Source organism: Trichogramma pretiosum, unplaced genomic scaffold (genome assembly GCF_000599845.2).
Source record: "Trichogramma pretiosum strain Unisexual culture from Peru unplaced genomic scaffold, Tpre_2.0 scaffold71, whole genome shotgun sequence".
Taxonomy (NCBI): Eukaryota; Metazoa; Arthropoda; class Insecta; order Hymenoptera; family Trichogrammatidae; genus Trichogramma; species Trichogramma pretiosum.
In genome coordinates, this window is record NW_019640814.1 from 504,973 (window position 1) to 520,692 (window position 15,720).

General features: G+C 31.2%; 1 protein-coding gene across 2 annotated transcripts; it reads right to left on the bottom strand.

Moving 5' to 3' along the window:
• Positions 1–1,211: 1,211 nt before the first annotated feature.
• Positions 1,212–7,186, bottom strand: LOC106653411 (early growth response protein 1-like). Of its 2 annotated transcripts, none has more exons than XM_023461954.1 (3): positions 7,047–7,186; positions 5,942–6,714; positions 1,212–2,507 (listed from the first exon to the last, which is right to left on the bottom strand). In XM_023461954.1, exons 2-3 carry the CDS (start codon positions 6,573–6,575, stop codon positions 1,345–1,347), a joined length of 1,797 nt encoding a protein of 598 aa, XP_023317722.1. In that variant the 5' UTR covers positions 6,576–6,714; positions 7,047–7,186; the 3' UTR covers positions 1,212–1,344. The 2 variants fall into 2 exon arrangements, with proteins under 2 accessions (XP_023317722.1, XP_014228323.1); XM_014372837.2 differs by lacking the exon at positions 7,047–7,186 and adding an exon at positions 6,859–7,035.
• Positions 7,187–15,720: the final 8,534 nt, after the last annotated feature.

Below are 15,720 nucleotides of genomic sequence, written 5' to 3' on the forward strand. Positions count from 1 at the left end.
GTATTGATACCTTAGGGGATTGCCTTTAGGGGACTGGAGAGAAAATACAAATCACTCACTGTCGCAGTGAAATTTTGGCACAAGATAATTCATGTGATTACTAATTCATTATTCATAAGCTTGTAAATAATTATATTCGCATATCGTCGACCATCGTCAAAAATCAAATGCGTGTTCCTTATGTTCTACCAAGTAACGATGTGCACTGCGCATCGAAAATAAATCCCTTATTTAACCTAATATTAAGCTAAGCTAAAGAGTTTATTTTCGAACTGTAGCGCCGTTTAAATGACCTTGAAAAAAAAAAAATTACATATTCGAATGTGAAATTTTTTTCAAATCTGAAATAAAAAATGGGGGTCACCGAGTGAAAAATCGATTTGGGTTCGCTGTAGCTTAAAGTTTATTTCAAAGGTCAAATTCATGGTCAACATTGGATTCCTCGTCGAAAAATACGTCAAATGTGGGATTTTTGATTTTTTTTAATACTTAATCTATCCAGCTCTAGGTAGTTTTTTCATGAAAAGTACATGTCTCGACCTGAAGATTGCGACCATCTGGGTTAGACAATATGTTCCGGTGCCTGAGCTACGACTTTGTGTAGAATACGCAAAATTATGTAAACGACTAATTTTAGACCTCTGAGGGACGTAATTTTCGGCCCTAATGTCCCTTACAGGTATGAAATTTTAACTGAAGGCTATATTTTACCAAAATAACATACTAAACTTGAAGGCTGATCTGTGAATCCTCCAAAAAAGTGGTAAATATATAAAAAACTGCTCATATGGAAAACTAAACATCAGTATAATATAAATTGAAAAACTAGTCAATCAGGAAAAATTAACTCATATATGTGTGTCACCATAAGTTTTATAAATGTTTCTTGAGGGTTACGATTACTTTAATATATATTTAGCAAGTTTTTTTCTAAGATAAAATGAAATAAATTATAATTTAAAGCAACCAATAATCGTAGTATTGGTTTTTACAAGGTTACATTTGTTTCTGTAAACGGAAAAAAATTTATTTTGTGTGGGTTAGGGATGAATCATAATTCTTACGAAGTACATAATAGTATATTAAGGAAAAATATTTATTTTTCATTATTCATTTTATAACAAGTTATAGAATCATTTATTTTTTATCTAAGTAAAATATTTGCCATATTATAAAAATAATTAAGTTGACATCATATATTTTTGTAATTAAAGAATTATATATGTATATGTACATCGATAAAATATAAGAACTTATTTATTATTGCACTAATTTGGAAACATACTAATCTTACCAAAAATAAATTTTATTAATTTTACATATTTTCGAGTTAACAGTTATTTTCTAATGATTCACAATTAAGTGGTCATGCATAGAGGAATGATTCATTTCGCGTTTATGTTTTTGTTTCAAATGAACTTTAGTATGTCTTTTTTTTTCATCGCTCCGAGCAAACTTCCTTCCACAAAGATCACAACAAAATGGCTTCTCTCCAGTATGGGTTCGTACATGGGTTGTTAGATGATCGCTCCTTGAAAATGAACGCATACAAATTCGACACTGGAATGGTTTTTGACCCGTGTGAATACGAATATGTCTTGTAAGCTCATCACTTCTTGAAAATCGTCGGTCACAATTATTAACTGGGCAAGCATAAGGGCGTTCATGTACGGGTGTTTTACTTGGTCGATTGGGGTACTTTCTTGGTTTGACAGGCATTAATTTCAATGGGGTCGAGCTATGTTGATAAACTTGTGATAGAATTTCGTGGCCCTTAGAAGTACTTGGATTGTATTCAGCCAGTTGCATTTCTAATTCTGGCGTTTCCATACATGATTGTTGACAAAAAATTGTATTGTTAGATGGTTCTTGTTTCAAAACTGTTTCTTGAAGATTCTCAATCAATTGTTGAGTTATCATATTATTTCCATAAGATTCATCTCGAGCATTCAACCAGTTTGTAGTTTCTGAATCTCCATTGTTGCGATAATCTGAGATAGGTGGTTTTGATTCTATTACTAATAAGTCAGAATTTTCATTATGATATTCGGAGTTAATATTAGAATGTGGAAATGTAACATGAGTAGAATTATTTTCATTTCCTGATGTACTCCACGTTGCAGGAGAGCTCAAATTGTGTGTAGATCGATTGTTACTACAGTCATTGTCAATAGCCTGTGTATATGACGTAGCAAAAACAGCACTGTATTTTAATGTTGGCATTGTAGAAATAGAAACGTTATTAGAAATAGACGGTTCAGCGATGGAAGAATTTGGAACAGAATATAAAATAACTCCACTTGATGATGCATTCGATTTTATATCAATGTCATCAACCAAAGATATATTGGAAGAATGGCTACAATTTGTCAATCGGGATGGTGGCTGATTTGAGTCATGGCAAATGCAATTTTGGGATTTCGAATCATGCTTTTCACATGAGTGACGAGAAACTTCTCCATCGATTGGTTCCTCTTCCAGTGAGAGCTCAGAATTAGTTAGACTTCCTGAAAAAATTAATTATGTCCATTAATTTTACGAAAAAAATCAACTCACTTTCTCTCAAAATCAGAAAACACTTTTATTCAAGTCATGAGCGTTAGAAAATGTTTTAAAATTATATAAATGGTTTAGTCAAGTTGATTATTTTTCAATGACTACATTTTTTTATTTCATAAACTATTTTTTTAATAAAATACTAGTACTCAAAAGTGGTCCGATATTGACAAAAACTGGTTTTTGAAGGTCAATTACCGATTACATTTTAAGGGCTTATATACACCTTAAACTTGAAATTATTTTTATTGAATTTTTGAATAGGATTTTTCCTCCTCTTTCCATTGCATTTTTCGAAATTCCAAAATTTTGATTTTGCACTGAGATACAGCTGTTTGCGTAAGCCTTTTTCTTATACTACACCCGTTAAATTTTTTCTTCTTTTGCGTTTTCTGGAAAGTCGTGTTTTTGGTCACGTGTCGTAATATTCAGAGGGTATCGATTGAGCTTCAGCACCAGGGTCGCGTACACTTCTTCAGAACATGAATGGTTACGGCCACTACCACGGGTGAGATGATCGAACTCCTAGGTCACTCTCAAATAGTAATTTTATGACTTCAATTTCGGCAAAAACGAAAGATGAAAAAAATGTGGGCTTAACTGTTCATACAGAGCAATCTGCGAGTTCGATCGTCTTATCCGTGGTAGTGGCCGTAACCATTCATGTTCTGAAGAAGTGTACCCGACCCTGGTGCAGAGAGCTCCATTGATACCCTCTGAATATTACGACACGTGACCAAAAACACGACTTTCCAGAAAGCGCGAAAGAAGAAAAGATTTAGCACGTGTAGTATAGGAAAAAGGCTTACGCAAACAGCTGTATCTCAGTGCAAAATCAAAATTTTGGAATTTCGAAAAATGCAATAAAAAGAGGAGGAAAAATCCTATTCAAAAATTCAATAAAAAAATGTCAAGTTTAAGGTATGTATAAGCCCTTGAATAGTTATGCATGTTTTTCTATAATTTTTTTTGTGAATTCAAGCAGCTGTGAGTAATCTTCAAGTTTTTATTATTAAAAAAGTAAATGTAATTAACTGTCATAATTTTATAAGAAAATAACTGGATACTAGAAGGTCATCCTAATTTTAACAATCGTGTACTGCAAAAAATGTAAAATTTTCAACAGTCGGAAAACAGTCTCGGTATAACATCAAATTGTCTTCAACTTTCAAGATATTATTTTGACATGCAAGTGATTTTCGACTCTCTTGTATTCGAAAAAGATAAAAAATTGTGTAATTGGGGGACCTAAACGTGAACTTAGCACAGTCCTGTAAAAAAGCATACGATGCTTGTGACTCAAGTAGCCCATTCTTTGCACGACACTAGCATCCTCTCTACGCACGGGCTCTAGCCACGCCGTGTAATAATGGCCTTCTTAAGTCAACCGATTCATAATAGTAGTTTACGATGCAAGGGCTATGAGTAACACTTTACGACACGTGTAGGAAAGGGCTCTCGATGGCACGAGGATTGTACTACATTTTATAGCACTGGGCTAAGTTCACATTTATGCTCCCTTTTCCGAGTTATAAGTCGCGCTTTCTGGTACCACGAAGTGAGAAATGAGATATCTGTATCATGCAAGTTTTTTGCGGATACAATTCTTCGAAACAATATTTTACGTACAAGAGTTTATTTTATTTTAAAAAAGATTTTAAAAAAAGAGGAAAGATCAAAATAGTCTGTTCGAGAAATTTTAAAATAAATTATTTATCAATAAAAAGAAATTTCTCATAAATTTCTAATGGGTGCTCAGAGAGAAATATCGGAAAAATTGTACGCCAATAGTTTGGAATACTTCCGTAGTATAGCGCTCGCTACAGAAATATCCCCCGATTTTTCTCTCCAAGTGGAGTGCATTCGATTTAATTGTTTCGATTCGCCGATTCGGATGTTCAGACAATATATGTATTAAAAATATTCTTTAAAAATATACTAAATGTACCATCTACGATAAGTAATGAAATTTTGATGTTTTTGAGAAGTCAACAGATTCTCTCGGTAATTTTTACATACTTCTTAGATAAATTTTTCATAAATTTAATATGTAAAATACAATTGTTTTAATGATAACAAACTAAGTTGGTTCTGTTTGAACATTTTTCTGTGCCGAGGGGTTATTCATGGCAATAATTATTAAAAAAACTGATCACGGTGTCGCTCGAGCACAAAAAGGTATCTTATAAGCTCAGGGTCAAAAAAGGCTCGAAGTAGAAAATGTAATGTAATAACATGTACTCGGGCTGTTTTCGACTCGAAATTTAAAAATATCTTTTTCCGTACTTATTTAATAATAAAGTTAACCGAGAAAGAAATATTCGAAAAATTTTTCAATTGAAATGTACATTTGCAAACTATTTTATTTTTTAAATAAATCTGATTGTTTAGATATAACATTATAAAAATTTTTCCTAATTAAAAGCAATCTAAAAAGTACTTTATCATTTATAATTGACTGTATTTGCAAACTTGTTAGAATCGCTTCATACATGTTTGAATAACAATAAAATACAAATGGGTTTGGCTATTCAGGGGAAATTTGTACACAAAATTTTTCTTTTTCAACTCCAAATGACCCTAGAGATCTCTAGAAAAGTATGGTAAAGTTCGGTTAGTTAGGTTAAGTAAGTTAAAGTAAGTTAGGTAAAGTAAGTTCGAACACAAAACTGAAAAATCTCTAGGATTTCGCGTACGAATTTTTCCCTATATAGACAGTTCGTATACAAATATATCCGCGTAGCATATAAAAAAAATATAAGATACAAATTTTAGAAAACGTTTTTAAAAATATTTAATTTTTTCCCTGACTTCGGCGTATTGTTGATTTTTAATTTTTAAAGTTTTTTAATTCCATGAAAAAATCTTCGTACAAAATCGTACCACCCTGTTCAAATGAACCGAAAGTCATGGGTAGTTTGAGAGTGTATGCATATGTCATTATATATCTATACATATCCGAAGAAGATTACTTTTGTGTACACTGTACTACTTCATTTTATCATATTTCTGTGATTTTAACCGAAAAATATTCAAGATAAATTGTTTTTAACTATGATGAGTAAAGATAATAATTAAAATTTAAACGCATTTAATAAATATTTTCTATTATTTATAAAATCGGAGGCTAAAATACAAATCAAAATGGTTAAATAATTTTTTGTGAATTTTTTTAAGAAGGCCTGCAAATATCGATATGCGTAAATTATACAGGTAATTGATTAAAAGCAAAGATACTTAAGTTTTCCAAAAAAAAATTAAAAGTCGACAATCTTTTGAAAATGCAGAATACAATTGAGTATGGGTTTAAAAATTTTTTTATAATAGCTTCATCAATTTTAATGAATGATTTAATTTTAAAAACAACATAGAATTTATGAATTACCTGATATTGGAGGTGGTTCAACTAATGCAGCTGGTCCAAAAAATGAAGGTAAATCACTATTAGTGGTGATAGGTGTATTGAGGTCGTCTAATTTATCTTTTTCGTCAGGAATTCGATTGCTTACTATATTTCCTAATGAGCATTGTGATTGATTATTATTGTCAGACGATTTCAAGTGACGCTTTTTCGTATTTTCCAGTGATTGATTGTAAGAATTATTAGATTCAAATTTTTTGTCAAGCTTTTGCTCATATGGCTGGCAATGAACTTTACGCAAAGAAGAACATTGACTAAGAGATGATTTTGAAGTTGCAACAGAAAATGAATTTGTATTCAACGATGTGAGTGTACGCGTTTGTAAACAGGTTGGTGCCGTTACCGTATCCGAGCCATTTGTCGCAACCAATGATGATGGTTCAGTCATTAAATTAACAGTGGCAATGCAACCATGTGCATCTGGGTTACATATAGTTGTGGTATTGTAAGTTAAACATGTATCAAAGCTTAGTTGAACAGTTTGTAAATTAAAAGTTGCATGATGATGCCCAACAGGTGGCGAAGAAAGTAAAAACGGCGTTGTTAAAGCTGAGTGGCTGGGACAACCAATTATTTCTATGCTACTATCCATGGTCATTATCTTATAAACTGTTACAGTGGTTTTTACCACTCTGCACCACGTTAGAAGTACGAGTGTGACGAAGTTTCAATTCAACTGCCCGCGTAGTACAACATTTCGACTTATTCGAAAGTTGTAGAATTAGATTAACACATAACTGAAGTAAAATTAATTAATTTATTGTTTAAATCTGTGTATGTAAGAGTGTTTGTATTTATCCATATACCTACATATGTTATATATATAGTTTTTTCATATGTAGGTATATATATATATATATGCATAAGTATGATTTACATACATATACTCAAAATGTATTCGCACAGAATTATTATTTACAAATATATACTGATAAATGTAAGTGTTTGTAAGTATGTTTATGAGTGAAATGTGAAAACTTGAAAGCACTTTTCCGTTAAATAAACTGAGAACAATTTTAAATGTTAATACTTCGCTACTACGAATATTGAAACCTTGATAGTTACATACAGACTGAACTCTTCAACGGCGCACCCTGTAGTTTTATGAATGGACCGTAGAGACTGTCCCATATTTGGAAACGCCGAGCAGCTGCTAGCCAATCCCGCTCTTCGTATCAATCCACGCACAACCGTGTACGTATACATGAAATTTGCATGCAGCAGTCTACTCTTATCTACTACGTAACTTCTCGTTTAGACTACCTTTTCATATTATTCATTTTTAAATGCTTCGATTGCTAATTTTTAATGGATGAAATTTAGTTTATAGGAATTATACTAGAATTACACTAAAAATAATTGGAAACAATGACTGCAGATTACTTAGTCAATGCAAATGCTTTTTTATACGTTCTCCAATGACGTATACGATGTTGACGTCTACGGTCATTCATCGAGTTATCGATTTTTTATACTCCTTCATTCAATTTTACATGCTGTAGTAAAATTACGCTGCTTGAGGTGTAAATCAATAAATATATATTTTTTGCGTACAATTTATCAATTCAAGTATTCGATTTGAACCGATTTCTTTTAATGAATATCATTGTATCTAAAATTACGAGGTACATTTACTACACTAAACGTATTTCATTAACAATTAATTTAATCGCTTACATTAAATTGTTCAGTTTGAAGCATTTATTATTTTATTTATTCATCAGTCGATATTTTTTATATCGATTAAAACTATACAATTCAATGATCGATTCTCTCAATAAATAAAATATTTTTTTATTATTGTAGGTGTTTTTATTTTTTGTTTTTTTTTCTTATAATTAAAATGTTTAGAAAAGAAAGTTTAGCCTTAAAATTATTGTTTTGCTATTTCGCCGAGAATGAGTTTATAGTATTTATATTTGTAATATTTACTGTATTTAAGATATAACTATTCAAACTTTACGAAGAATTAATAAATGAATTTTGTCATAAATAAATTATTTACTTTAAAATATTATTTATGTATATGCAATGTATGTAATCCTGACTTCATACTGGAAAACGACTAATAAAAATAACTATTAAACCCTTAACGAATATAATAGAAACATTACTTCAATTTTGCAGGCCTTGAAGACTACAACAAGAAAACTGTCGTTTTATGAAATATTTAAAATACTTTATCCTCTGCGAGTTATCTATAATTTTTTATTCAACCAAGGGTTAATAGAAATTTTGCGATATATTCTCGATCTTTTTGTTTAAGTCTTAAACGTCATTTTCATAAAATATATAAAAATATAATCATAAAGTCATAAATGACTTATAAAATGATTATATATTTCACCAATCGCTATGATAATAGCAAAATTTCCGTCCATTTTTCATTTATAATCACTTTTTCGAGATGCAACTCTTTTCTGGATCCGTCTTATCTTCGGTTCTGAGAAAACTCCGTATGTATAATATATAATAATGCCCTCACGAGAATTTTTTTTTCTAATAACTTTTATAAACTTTTTTTTATAAAAAGTGTAATTGTTGCCTAATGAAAAAAAGTTTATGAAAGCTTATACTTTTTTTAAATAAAAAACTTTTAAAAGTTGATAAAAATTTATAAACGTTCACAGAAGCCTATAACAGTTTGTAAAATGTTATAAAAATTCATAAAAATGAATAAAGGTTTAAATTATAGTAATCAAAATGATTAAATCAATTTTTCTGGGAACGTCTTTATGTTCCTTTATTTTTTATAGATCGAAAGGGGTTTCATAAAATTTTTGTCGATAATTAGTAGATAGAAAATTTTAAATTGCACTCTTTTTGAATTGAACTTTAAAAAACGATTTTTATTCAAGACCAACATTTTACTTATTATATCCTTCATAAAATAAGGCATAACTAAAAAATATTTATTATATTGCTTTAAAGTGAACAGCTACGAGTAAGAATAAGCGTATCTTGAACGCTACACCCAGAAAATTAAACAGTAAATCATATGTAAATTACACTACTATCTTCTATTAACGAACTTCCAAAAAGCAAGTAAATTTTGTAGACTTTCATTGAATTCTAGAAAGTTTTTATAAATTTTTTTTAACTTTTATTAATAGCTTAGAATTTTTTATAATAGTTTCAAATTTTTTGTTTTGAAAGTAGTAGTACAAAAAGCTATGAAATTTAATAAACTTTTATTTGTGCTACCCCAACCTAAAGTAACATTTTACTCCCGCTGAGCAAAACCAAAATGTTACTTTAGGCTGGGGGATTCGCAAAAAATTGTATGTGCACCTATGTAGCGAAAAAAGAAAGTCTCAAAGCGCGTGATTATCAACCTCGGCTTCGCCTCGGATGATAAATTACACGTGCTCTGAGACAGTTTTTCACTCCCTAGATGCAAAATATACTATTAAAAAGACTATTAAAAAGATTTATGCAAGACATAATTTTTTGCAGGAACTAATTTGATTGGGAGGTATTGAATATTTGCTTAATTAAGTTAAAATATGAGCTTGAAATGAATACTATCGAAAATATATCAATTATGTACTCTGTGCGTGTTCTCTTTCGAAAAGAAGAGAAGAAAAAATATCATGGGCTGTAATAAAATGTAAAACTGTGAAACTACTAACTATCTCAAACAGAGAATTTATAAACAGTTTACTACATTCCCATGTGTGTTATGAAGTACAAAATAAAGTAACATTTTTTTAGATATTTTTAAATTTTCTTACATATTATTTTAAGGATTTTGAGATTTAATTATTATTTCACTATTTCAAGAATGTACGAAAAAAACGCTATGAAATGAACTATACTGAAAAGTAAAATAGTGCAGAAATATTTACAACGCTTATAACAACTATTTTACTTTTTGGTCCCGTTCACAATATTTTTACATCTTTTCTTTGAGTTTTTTTCATTGCGGTCACTTTTAAACAACAGCATAAAAACTTTTATCGTAGAACTAGATTAAACCAGAATAGTCGCTAACTCTCAGAATGATTTCTAACTTTTAAAATAAGATTATTAATTTTTAGTATTAACTCTGGTAAAAAAATTGTTCAATTATCAGAATTATGAATAAAACTGCCAAACATCAATCAGAAAATGCAATGAAATGTAATTCGAAAACATATAAAATGTAGAAAATCATTTTAAATAATTTTAAAGAAAAATAACACAGCCACACAAAAAAAAATTTTCAAATCCACCGACCGGACCTAGTGGACTTTTCGTTCTAGGGTCGGTTTGTCAAGGCTGGCTCATTTTAGGGGTCATTTGATGGTCAAATAATGGGAAAGTGGTAAAAAATCTGAAAAAATTCATACATTGGTTTTTGAGGATGCTGAATCCAAATCCGAGGTCGGATGACCTTCTGGAGGTCACCTTCAAGGTCATTTGAAGGTCAAACTACAAGAATTCAGTAAAAATATCGGAAAAAATCACACTTATGTTTGGAGGGTCGCTCAATCTGAATCAGAGGTCATTTCGACTGTATCCGGCCACGTACAGGTCATTTGAAGGTCATTTTAAGGTCAGATCACGAAAAAAGCTTTAAAAAATCTGAAAATACTCATTCATAGGTTTTTAAGGATGCTGAATTCAAATCTAAAGTCAGATGATCCCTACGACCTTAACTTCACGGTCATTTGAATGTCAAACTTAAAGAATTCAATATAAAAATCCGAAAAAATCACACTCTTATTTTGAGGGTTGCTGAATCTCAATCATTGTTCATATCGACTATACCTAGCCATTTTAAGGTCAATTGATTGTCATTGAAAGGTCATGTCAAGGATTACCAAGTGAACGCGATAAAATAACAGAAAAAGATTGTATACAGGTTTTTGGAGCTGAGGAATTTAGATATTTTGTTATCAAGATCAAGGTTTTTTGCATAATTTTTTACTTTTTTCTTTTGTAATGCACCTTTTTTTCTTCAAACGATCGGCGTATAGGCTGCTGTTTGCGTTTAGTTCCGCTATGTTGGCTCTTTCTCTTCTACATCCAGCAGTAATCAGCCATCATCACAACATCCCCTCTACCTTGATATCGATGCTCCATATGTTTTATATCTTGATGGAACCATTCTCCTTGCCATAAACTCCACAGTCTTCTGGGAGCTAATCTGCGTATAGGTATGCAGGGAATACAGTTTATAAGAAATATTACATTCCATTTTGTCGAAATGTTTTATCATCATTGATATTAAAATTTTTCTATGATCGCTTCTGTGATTACCTTGAAAATTTTTGAAGCTAACCCATGTACCATGGTCCATTTAATATTTCTTATTACAATTTTTAATCGGATTTATGAGAAAAAATAGATTCTCAATATTTGTAGCATTCATCATGACATTTTTAGGAAATAGAATGTAATATGTTTTATAAACTGTATTCTCTGTATAGCCATACATATTAGTCCCCAGAAAACAGATTTTCAGACTTTTCAAGCTTTTTTCGTGATCTGACCTTAAAATGACCTTCAAATGACCTTTTCGTGGCCGGATATAGTCGAAATGACCTCTGATTCAGATTGAGCGATCCTCAAAACATAAGTGTGATTTTTTCGGATATTTTTACTAAATTCTTGTAGTTTGACCTTCAAATGACCTTGAAGGTGACTTCTCGAAGGTCATCCGACCTCGGATTTGGATTCAACATCCTCGAAAACCCATGTATGAATTTTTTCAGAATTTTTAACACTTCTCCATTATTTGACCTTCAAATGACCTCTAAAATGAGCCAACCTTAAAAAACCGACCATAGATTCGGATTCAGCGACCCCAAAAACTTAAAGTCCACTAGGTCCGGTCGGTGGATTTGAAATTTTTTTTTCGTGGCTGTGTAATCATTGAAAAATTCTCCCACTCTTTTCAATTAGAATGGTTTGTCAACGAATATTCAGAAATTTTTAAAATTATTAAATTATATTAGTAGAGACATGATTTTCTCTTTTGGTATTTATTTTTAATTTAAAAAATTTCAGAAGAATAATAGTACTTTACGATACTAGTGGCATAAGTAACACTTTTTGGCACGGCATAGTTTAGGGCCCAAGCGCAGCGAGGGTCCTAATAGCAGAGTCTAGAATCGGAGTCCAGCATCAGGACTATTTTTCCATGTACTATATATCTACCATACCTTATACATACTAAAATTTCGGGGAAAATCCATGGACCTTGTGCGCAGCCTTATTAAAAATGTTTTGAATCTTACTCATGTTAATTTCATCTACGTATACTGTATATATAGCTTGGATTGTAATGTGTAATACGTTATGTATAATATGACTTTCAGGCATCAGAGCCAAAAAATATTTTAGATCCATGTGTTTGATGGTGTAGAAGCACTTGATTTACAGGCTGAATTAGACACTTACGCAAAAGCTTGAGTGACCTGTTAGACCTGAGCAGTATTGATAATGCTGCATCTGATATACGTCCATACGAAGTTGATGTTCCTAAAGGTAGCGTCCTTGCGCATACGCTCCATCTGCTTTTCACCGCCGATTTTCCTACTTGCTCAGGACACAGTCTTACTACTAGCAGTTGACATTACGAAGTCTTGTATACGCTCTAAGCTCATCTTGGCAAACTTTCAGAGTGGTGAGATAAGTGAATAAATCGTGGACTCATTTTGCGATCACGCATCAAACAACTTGGATTATAACTTCGAAAAATGTGCACTGACCCCAGATATATTTTTCCCAGTGGAACACGGAACGTTGCATGCTTCTACATGTTCTATACCGACCAAATATCCCAATTTTTTTTGGACAACAAGCTCCAATTGAATCTTAAGATCGTAAAACCTATACCGACGCTCCCCATGAAGGGTAACAAGTTTGTGTGATAATTTAAATGAAAATGTGCTACTGGGTATCCAGTACTGGAGTGTCGCTTCTACTTCAAATGTCAAAATAATTGAGAAATTACAATAAAAAACACTACGCAATTTGGTTCAACTCCGTTCGTACATACCTATAGCGTACATATCGATCGTGAGTTCAAAATAAATCCCGATGTTTTCACACGAGATACAAATCGAGGCTCGAAAAACATCTAAATCAACTTGCTAAGGTCTTGAACAACAGGAAAGACACTCGTAACATAAAAATTAAAAATTAAAAATAATTGTCATGACTGCTTCGTGAAGTATATGTCCATATAACGTGTTTTTTTGACAATCGAATAATCTATAAACTTTTTGTGAGCTAATCATTGGATTGCTCGCAGACCTTCAAATTTTCGCGTACCAATATGAACAGTGTATGTTAAAAATATCACCGAATATCACATTTTTAATAGATTGCGACAATAAAAAGGAGATAAAAAAAGTTTAAAATAGTAATTTACGGTACAAATGCCATAAGTAACACTTTTTAGCACGACATAGTTTAGGGCCCAAGTTTAGCGAGGGTGAGGTGAGGTAAGGTTAATGCACGAGCGTAGCAAGTGTGATACGAACGCCTCGGTGCCAGAAGGTGCGACCTATGACATTGAAATGTGAATTTATGCCCCGTAGTGCTATAAAAAATTGTATCTTATAAAAATAAACGAAAAAAAATTTGTTCGCAGTTTTCATAATCATTAGTTCAGCATTCATTTTGACTAGTTCGAGTTATAGTTCCTTTGTTATTATTTGTTCTGTAATTCTTACTCATTCAACATTATGCACTGGCCTGCTAGTAGGGTACTAGCAGGTACTATTATCATAATTGATATTTAATACCTCTGATGTATGAAGTTGAATTAGTGAATAGGCAGTGTAACTACTTAGGCAAGTACTTACAGCAGTTTACTAGCAAGGGCAATATCTCATAGATAACTAATATTAACTCAAATCAAAACCCCTAGAAGTATTTATACTAATGAAATGAAATAGACCATTTCGTGGCTTTTGAACAAAAAGGTCATACAACGAAATCCGGTCAGCGAATGGTCAATCGTAGTGGAAGAGAAAACGATCTCAATAAAACAACAAATATCACTAAAACTATTGAATCAGGAAGTACTATACTGAAATCATTGGTTTATAGATTGATTTTTTTTTAACTCAATTAGCTCGTGTACTTGAATTGAAAATTTCAATTCTAATTGATGTTTTTATATTACTTTAGATTAATTTGTAAAACGAATTCTTCTGTCTCAAAATAAATTTTCAATTGAATCTATTAATTTTTTTTCTCGACTTTATTCAAACTTTTTAACGTTATTCAAGCACGCATTGTAAATAATTCAAATAATTATTCCGAATTTTCTTATATTTGATTATTTCGAAAACTATTGTTAAATATTCAAGTTTTAATATTAATGCTTCAATTTTTAATTATTATCTCTTGTGAATACATCTTGGTTTATTTGAAGGCTTGCACAATAAGAGTCGAGGTAGTGCCTATGGACAGCGAGCTCGAAAAAACTCAAGTATGAAAACTCCAGTTTTCTTAGTTCTTATGAAACCACTACATCAAAATTATGGACGTGGGAAATGAATCTATTCCCGCATTATTACAATGTCATTCGGATTTTTTCCCTTGGGTTTACCATGCGCTCGAAAAACAATTGTATGTTTGATGCAAAAAAGGTCAATCATGCCGAAGAAAAATTGAATTAATTCCCTAAATTTGTGAAAATTTGACAAACATGTTGCAATAACCTTTAAAAAGGTATGAGAGATTCCAAGTGCTCATTGAAAGAGATATAGAAGTCAACCAAAACATCAAAATTTCAATCCACTTCTACCGAATATTTCTCTAGAAGGCTCTATGGCGACCTTCATTTTGAAGTTCTTAAATAGAGCCTTTAGAAGAAATATTCAGTAGAAGTTTCAGAAAACTGTATTGAAATTTTGATTTTTTGGTTGGGTCCTGTATCCCCTTTGTTCAAACAGTTATAACGGGGAATCTTTATAATTTCTAAAATGCTAAATCTACGGTTTTGCAAAGAAGAGTGACATGTTCTGTTTCCTATACGATGAGTTTACCTATCATATTATAGTGAAAGGCGCATAAAAATACAAAATGTGTGGTATTATATTTCCAATTTAATTTTTTTATTCCTTCGAAAGTTTTCCCTTATAAAAATTTTCTATAGGATCCCGCAAAATTCCTACTGGAATCCTATAGGACCCCTGTAGGAATTTTGCGGGATACTATAGGAAATTTTTGTAAGGGTTGCTCATTCAAAATGTTTATTTGTTTGAAATATCGCTTTAAAAAATACGAAATTATTTGTTTAATCAGCGTCCAAAAGGTAATCCATGTAAAACGAACCCCTTTGAATTATTTTTTTCTCTAGGCTTTATATGATTTGGCAATAATTAAAATTCATAGTTGTTAAAATACCATGGGGCATCTCCTTAAATAAAAAGGGAAACGTGCGGCAACCCATGAGCTTCTAGAAGAAGTTTTTCAATTGCGAAGACGAAACTGATTTAAATTGTAGGATTACAAGAAATTCGATAAGGTATTCAAAAGACTTTCAGAAAAATTGTAAGCAAAAAAAAATAAAATCAATAACTGTATGATTCACTCAATTGTTATAATAAAATAAATTATTATTATTATTGAATAAAGAAATAGGAATTTTCCTTAAATTGATTTTGTAAAGCTTAATATTTCTAATAAAGATCTTCGAATCAACTTACCATAGCTATAATTATTTATGAAATACTGATCAAATTAATAATTGAGTTGTTAGGTATTATACTTAGGAAATATAAAGAAAACTCTCGATA